General features: G+C 44.5%; 1 protein-coding gene across 1 annotated transcript, besides 1 other annotated feature; it reads right to left on the bottom strand.

The window, feature by feature from the left end:
- Positions 1-7,985: part of a sequence feature (contains ribosomal RNAs) that runs on past both edges of the window.
- On the bottom strand, positions 5,228-6,969 carry FOA43_001960 (uncharacterized protein; the record flags this gene model as incomplete). The annotated part of the gene is made up of 2 exons (XM_038922265.1): positions 5,228-6,761; positions 6,962-6,969. The coding sequence occupies 2 exons, from the start codon at positions 6,967-6,969 to the stop codon at positions 5,228-5,230; spliced, it is 1,542 nt and encodes a 513-aa protein (XP_038778193.1).

The following is a 7,985-nucleotide window of genomic DNA, read 5'->3' as shown; positions in this document are numbered from 1 at the left end:
TGCAGTAGTACTTGAAGACTCGGTGTACTAAGTGTAAACCGCACCAACCCAAATACCAACACCCAATGCTTTTCTTGAAGATTCAAAGTGTCAACGTGTAGACGCCACCAACTCACTGCCAATCTCCAATGTATTACTTGAAGACTGAAAGTGTCAAAGTGTGACTCTCAGTGGAACGGAAGACTCGAAGTGATCAAAGTGTAAACAGCACAGACCCATTGCCAATATCCAATGCATTTCCTGAATACAAGAAGTGCCCAAAGTGTGACACTCAGTGGAACGGAAGACTCAAAGGTTCAAAGAGTGAAGGATGGAAGATCCCAGGGGTCAAAGTGTGACTCTTACAGGAACGGATAACTCAAAGTCTATTGGGGTTCGTCAAAGTGTAGACTTGCAGACATCACCGCAATAGGCTTGAAGACTCAGCTTAGCCACAACCTATTGCCAATACCCAATGCACTTCTTGAAGCTTAAAGACTCAGACTTTGGATTGAAAACTCACACTTTGACTGAAGATTCAGTCGACGATCAAAGTCTGACAGTGTAGCAACCCATCCAATATTTAACTTGGTGTGACTGAACCTCAATCGCCAGTGAACCACGGAAACGTCGCTATATATCCATCGATCGGACCATCGGCGCTCGACGCACCGTCGGGTTTGAAATTCATGCATGTGCCCGGCTGCGTTTATGCACGTTCGGAATGACGGAGGCATGCCAATCTCGTGCACTAGTTGAGGCTGAAGGGGAAATTGTAATAGGCTGAAGAACTCAACTTGACAATCAAACGTCCAGTGCAGTAGCAGACCCTGGGCGTGGACTGAAGATTCAATGGTCAGAGTAGACCCATTTCAAACATCCGTTGCCATCTCCAATGTATTTCTTGAGAACTCGAAGTGTCAAAGTATCAAAGTGTGACTCTAAGTAGAACGGAAGATTCAAAGTGGTCAGAGTGGAGACACCACAGACCCATTGCCAATATCCAATGCATTTCCTGAAGACAAGAAGTGCCCAAAGTGTGATTCTTAGGGAAACGGAAAACTCGAAAGTTCAAAGAGTAGAGGAACGGAAGATTCCAAGTGTTGAAAGTGCGGACTTGACAATCTCAAATATCACAACAGTAGTATTCACACTTAATGTACCAAGTGTAGATACAACCAACCCAATGTTCTTCTTGAAGCTTGAAGACTTAAAGTGTCAGAGTAGACCCATTCCAAACACCACTTGACGAACTCCCAATGTATTTCTTGAAGACTTGAGGATAAGAAGAGTTCAGAGTCTGGACTTGACAACTGGCAACATCACTGCATATAGTATTCACACTCAATGTTCAAAGTGTACACACCAACGACTCATTGACAATCTCCAATCTATCACTTGAAGACTCAGACTCTGGACTGGTGGTGGACTGAATATTCAAAGTCGATGATCAAATTCAACAGTCAAATGGCGGACTCGCAAACATGCATATAGTCTTGACTCCGTGTAGCACAACCCAATGCACTTCTTGAAGACCCAGACTTTGGACTTCTAGTGCGCTGAAGATTCAAGATATCAAACAGTAGACTGCAATAGGACTTGAAGACTAAGTGTTCAAAGTAGACTCTGGAGACTTGCCAATCTCCATTTCTTGAAGACTCAGACATCGGACTCGTAGTGGACTGAAGACAAGAAGTGCCCAAGTATGACTCTGAGGGGAACGGAAGATTCAATGGTCGGGGTAGACTCATTTCAAACTCCAGTTGCCAATCTCCATTTCTTGAAGACTCAAACTCTGATTCGCACATGCCTAGTCAGGTCTAGCCAACCATCGCCTATCTAATGCTTCACTCAACAGCCCGTGAACCAGGAAACGTCGCTATATATCCACCAGTCGACCTCGGCGCTCGACGCACCGTCGTTTGAAATTCATGCATGTGCCGGCTACGTTCATGCAGGTTCGGAATGACGGGGCATCCAGTGAGTAGACCCGACTTGTGCTTAGATGACTTAGTGACAGTGGAGAAGTGACATGTAGTGCTGGTATCAACGTTTAAACCGCCACTCCACAGGCAGTTTAAGGGTAGTCTCGGGGTGGTAAAGTCTGGTCGCACACCCCAAATGGCGTGGAAATAGATGCGTTTCACAGCAATGCACCTCGTACTTGGCATTCTCCAAACTAAGCCGACGCACAACGAGGTGACTCTGGCAGTATCGACGGACGGACTCTCTTAATACAAGACCTTCTAGGACGACGGGGGTGAGGGCGTGAGGGCATGAGGGTTTGTGGTCGGTTGGTTAGTGGTGGTGGTCGGGCGGGGAGTATTCTATTTTTGTAGTGCACTGATTTGACAGTCAAATTGACACCTTTAAAACCTTTATGTATTTTGCTGATCCGTCTCTAAACGCACCTTTATTTGTAGTCTACAAATCCTCAGTATCCATCTCGGTTTCATTTCCCTACCACCAGCAAACTTTGTTTACCCCATCCTCAGCAATGCGTTACGCGTCCGACTTTTGCCGACTCCAAGGAATGAGCCTGGTTGACTGGAGCTCTGAAGAATCCACGACCTTTCTGAAAATTTTACGGGACTCGAAGGTGTGGGTGTGTGTGCGTGAAGGCATGTGGGCGTGCGTGTGAATGTGAGGACGTGAAGGCGTGCGGGTGTGTGGGTGTGTGGTCGGTAGTGGTCGGGCGGGGAGAATTATAATTTATAGTGTACTAATCCAGGGTCAGATACACCACTTTGTTATGTAGCCTATAAATCCAAGGTCGATGCTCAAATACCTTTACGCGACTCGTCGATGGTCTGGCGGGAGAAGATTTTATTTCTCGTAGTCTATTGATTTAGTCAAGTACACCTTTATTTCAAATTCTACCAATCCACAGTATCCATTCCCATCCTCCTCAAAGCCTCTGGACTCCACTGACTCATCTTCCCTACCACCAGCAGATTTGTTTACCCCATCCTCAGCAATGCGTTACGCGTCCGACTTTTTGCCGACTCCACGGAATGAGCCTGGTCGACTAGAGCTCTGAAGAATACACGACCTTTCTAAAACTTTACGGGACTCGACGGGGTGGGTGTATGTGCGTGAGGGCGTGTGGGTGAGGGTGTGTGTGTGTGGGTGTGTGGGTGTGTGGGCGTGAGGGTTTGTGGTTAGTCGGTAGTGGTCGGGCGGGGAGAATGATAATTCATAGTGCACTAATCCACCGTCAACTTTACTTTGTAGTTACAAATCCAGGGTCAATGCTCAAATACCTTTACGCGTCTACTACTTCCCTGAAAGTTTCACTTGACTTGACGGGATGGGTGTGAGTGCGTGAGGGTCGGGTGTGAATGAGTGTTGGGTGTGAGTGAGTGTCGGGTGTGAACTAAGCTTACGTGTAGTCTTCGTGTAGTCTTGTAGTCTTTCCTTAATCTTTATTCCGGATTATTTCCTTTTCCTTTCCTCCGTCTAGCTCGCCCAAGCTCCGTTTGTACTTCGGCTTTCTCTTTTCCTTACACCATCCATCTTCAGTCCACTCGAGCCAATCCGCATTTCTGAGACTCGACGGGCGTGCGAGCGTGCGTCAGTGAACTAAGCTTACGTGTAGTCTTCGTGTAGTCTTGTAGCCTTTGTGCCAGCATCAATCTCCCTAACATCAATTCCTTCGTCTTCTATTACACCACCTACGTGTATTCTGTGTAGTCTCCATCTCCCTCCCCCAAGCTCCGTTTGCACTTCCATCCACTTCAGTCGATTCCTTCTGAGATTCGACGTGCGTGTGTCAATGGGACGGGTGTGTGTGCGTGCGTGCGTGAGGGAAGTGAACTACTCGTATTCTCTGTATTCTTCGTGTAGTCGTCCATCTCTATTCCGACATCCCCTTCCCCTCCCTCTCCATCTCCCAACTCGCGTCAATCCGTCGCAAAACTTTCTTCCGTCCACCTATCACTTTTTCCTCCTCTCTAGTGTTTAATTTACTCGAGTTCCCACTTCCTTCTCCCATCCGCCTATCACTTTTCGTCCTCTCACAGGCTTTAATCCACTCGAGTTTCCTCTCTCCCCATCACTTTTTTTTCTTCCATCTCCAAGTCCGCTCGTTCTCTTGAGCTTTCCAGTCTGTCGTTGTCCCTCCCCAGAAGATGCAGCGTAGCGCATGTAGCGTAGAGTATGTAGCGTAGCCTGTAGCGTAGAGTAGCATGTAGCCTGTAGCCTGTAGCGTAGCATGTAGCGTAGAGTAGAGTAGCCTGTAGCGTAGCATGTAGCGTAGAGTAGAGTAGCCTGTAGCGTAGCATGTAGCGTAGAGTCAGTTCCCTCAGTCAGTTAACCTAATTAGTCCACCACCACTTCCGCAATATAGCCGCACGCGTCCCATCTGGCTTCCAACTCACTTCAAATGCGTAAACTCCATCTGTAAAGCTACTTCGTGCACATCCTTACACCATGTGTTCATTACCTGCCATCCCATGTCAGCTTCTTTGTTTTACCCCACACCACCAATTCAATCGTATCTCATCTTCTACTACTCCTATCACCTTCAAATCCTCAGCGTTCATCTTAAATCACTACCACTTCCTATGCTTCACTTTGTTTCCCTCAATATCTACTTTCAAATATATCTTAGTATTATTTAATATCGAGCCTCGATAACTCTTGACTTTGCAAAGAGAAAGTTAAGAATAAAGACACTGAGGTAAGATGCTCTAGGTAGGATAGAACTAATAGCTTACGAGAGGATCTGCACATTAATGTACCTATCTTTAAGTTCCAGTTAGAAAATCGGATCTCGGCAAATCTTGTGCTACCGAGAATAAAAATAGAATCGCCTTGAACAACGTCCTTACACCAGATTGAGTTTTAGGAATCGCTCTAAGAATTCTAGGAGACGTCCCTCAATATCCCATGAAAAATCAAAATCCAGGAATCGCTTTTAGCAACTTCCTTACACCAAATCGAATTCCAGAGAATGCTCTTGGCAACGTCCTTACACCAGATCACAATTCAAATCGCTCTATCCAAAATCGTTCAACAACGTCCTTACACCAAATTCAGAGGTCGTTCTCGCCAACGTCCTTACACCCCCAATTCAGGAATAGTTTATCACTTCCTTACACCACAACAACATCAAATACGAGTAATATTGACGATTACTTCTACTGGATGAACAGGCCAACATTTACGAGCACGTATTTATAGCTTTCATTTCTATTATTCAATAAAGTAAGGATACAAAAAGGCGGACGGGGACACACCAAACAAGCTATGCCTGACTGACCTCTTTCCCCACTGATGACATAATTAATTTATCATCTTCATCAAACTTAGCCCTCTTGAATTTCAAAGCACCCACTTTGTTCACGAACAACTGCTCAATCTCGTTAGCAGTTCTTCCTCTAGTTTCTGGTAAGAAGAAGAGCATCACAACGAACAAAACCACACCGGTACCTGTCCAAACAAACATGATCCTAGCCCCCATGTTAACTTCATCGGGATTGAACAAATATGGGATGAGATAACCAAGACCAAAACTACAGAGACTGTTGACATTAGAAGTAATTGCCACCGATTTGGCACGCATTCTTCCCTGTGGAAGCTCCGTGATCAAAGCATATGTCAATGGACCAACAGTGGCTTCGTAGATAAAAGCCCATAGAAAGACAAACACAACGGTGGTATAGGCAGCAGCTTGCGAGCTTCCATATGACACGCATGCAATGAGTAAATTCATGATCGTACAAAGGGCAACACCACCAATGTAGAGGACTCTTCTATCAACTCTTTCAATGACAAAGTAAGAAACAAGGTTACCACCGACGCAAAGAGTGAACATACCAACCGTCTTCTCAATGCTGCTTGAAACTCCAGCAAGTTCAAAGAAATATGAAATGTAGGTTAAAACGAAACTGACACCAACCCAAAGCTGTCCCGTAAGAGCAAAGATAGATAGTACAACCCTCTTTAGGTTTGTAGCCTTGAAGAGTTCGGCATACGAAACTTCTTTCTCACTTTCAGCATTCATTTTTTCTTCTTCAACTTCCTTAATGAGAATCTCGTAATGTGAGTCAATGTCGTATTCAGTATTATTCTTGTTGTGATAGAGCTTCTTAATGGCGGCTTTTGCCTCTTCCAACTTACCGCGGTGAATCAAATATGATGGGGATTCCGGCATAAACCAGAACAAAAGGAGATATCCTCCAACTAACAAATATTGAATTCCAAAGGCAATTTTGTAGCCTGTTGAATCGTCAATGCCCGTATAATTCTTCGAACAGCCGAAATAAATTAGCGATCCAATCCACTGACCAAAGCAAATGGAGAAGTTGATTCCCATGGAACCAATACCTCTCAAGGTTGGCGACATCAATTCGGACAAGTAAACTGGACAAGTTGAAACAAGAATACCGATACCAATTCCGATAACACATTTTGCCATGACCAAATTGATAGGGTGACCGACCGGAGCGGTTATAGCAACAGTGTTACCAATAATAGTTATAATGCAAGAAATAGCCAAAGAACTTTTTCTTCCAAACTTATCATTGTACCAACCTGCAAAGAAGGCACCCAAAACCTGACAGCCAAAAGAACCACCATTCCAACCAGACTGGTATTTTGCTCTGATGACCCATCCGCTTGTGGCTTCATCGTAGTAACCATAGGCTTTTCTGAAAGATTCCATACCCAATAATAAACTGAAAAGAAGGGAATCTATACCAATACCAATAGCGGATATATAGACAATCATTAGATACTTGTAAGAATTACGTATCTCCCAAAGTCTAGTTTTCACCGGTCTGGTGTCGCTAAAGATATTCTCGCCAACCTCTTTTCATCTACTTCTTTCTCATCAACAGGTTCTGCCTCATTAACTGTTGTTGCTATTTCTTCAAGCTCACTAATAACAGAAGCCATTGAAAAGGGAAATCGGTGTACACTAGGAAAAGATGAGGTTTCAAAGGGACTTTCAGCAGATATAAGTGACAACCCTGCTTACTTAATCATTCTTCTATTGCGTCAGCTGACGGTGAACAACATGCGTACTCCGAGAAAGCACACCACCACACCACCGGAAGCAAGCAGCCTCTGGTGTGATCGTTCCGCTCCTGCCGTTTGACCATTTCCCGCGTGAAACTAACCATTCGGAAAAATGTTGATGTGGAGTGCATCACGTTGCAGATCTCCTTCCCACAAAATACGATGCATGCATGGAGCGCTGTTCGGACCTCGGCAGATCTTCTGCTACCGAGAAATAAAAATAGAATCGTTGACTTCCTTACACCAACACAAAATCCAGAGATCGCTCTCAATTTCACATGAGAAATCAAAATCTAGGAATCGCTCTTAACAACGTCCCTACACCAGATTGAGTTTTAAAAATCGTTCTTAACAACGCCCTTACACCAAATTGAGTTTTTGGAATCGCTCTCGGAAATCCAGGAATCGCTTAGCAACGTCCCTACACCAGATTGAGTTCCAGGAATCGTTCTCAGAAATCTACAGCAAAGTCTAAAAATCCAAATCGCTTAGCAACTTCCTTACACCAAGTTGAGTTTCAAAAAACCTTCTAACAACGTCCTTACACCAGATTGGAACATCGCTTAGCAACTTCCTTACACCAGATCTAGTTCCAGGAAACGCTCCTAACAACGTCTCTACACCAGATCGAGTTTTTGGAATCGTTCTCGGAAATCCAAGCATCGCTTAGCAACGCCCCTACACCAGATGGAGTTTTTGGAATCGCTTAACACCGTCTCTACACCAGATCGAGTTCCAGGAAACGCTTAACAACGCCCCTACACCGGATCGAGTTTCAGAGATCGAACGCCCCTACACCAAATTGAGTTCCAATCACTTTTAAAAATCTACAGTCCAAAAAATATCCTTGTATTCTTGGTCCAATAATTACGGTAAATAAGTTGAAGTTCAAAATCCAGAATTACGGTAAATAAGTTAAAGAGTTTATTAATTATAGAAAGTAGGGTAGAAAAATGACAAACCATCTCCTTGAAAAACAGCAG

This window comes from Brettanomyces nanus, chromosome 1 (genome assembly GCF_011074865.1).
Source record: "Brettanomyces nanus chromosome 1, complete sequence".
NCBI classification, from domain to species: Eukaryota; Fungi; Ascomycota; class Pichiomycetes; order Pichiales; family Pichiaceae; genus Brettanomyces; species Brettanomyces nanus.
This window is presented reverse-complemented; position numbering and strand designations above follow the sequence as displayed.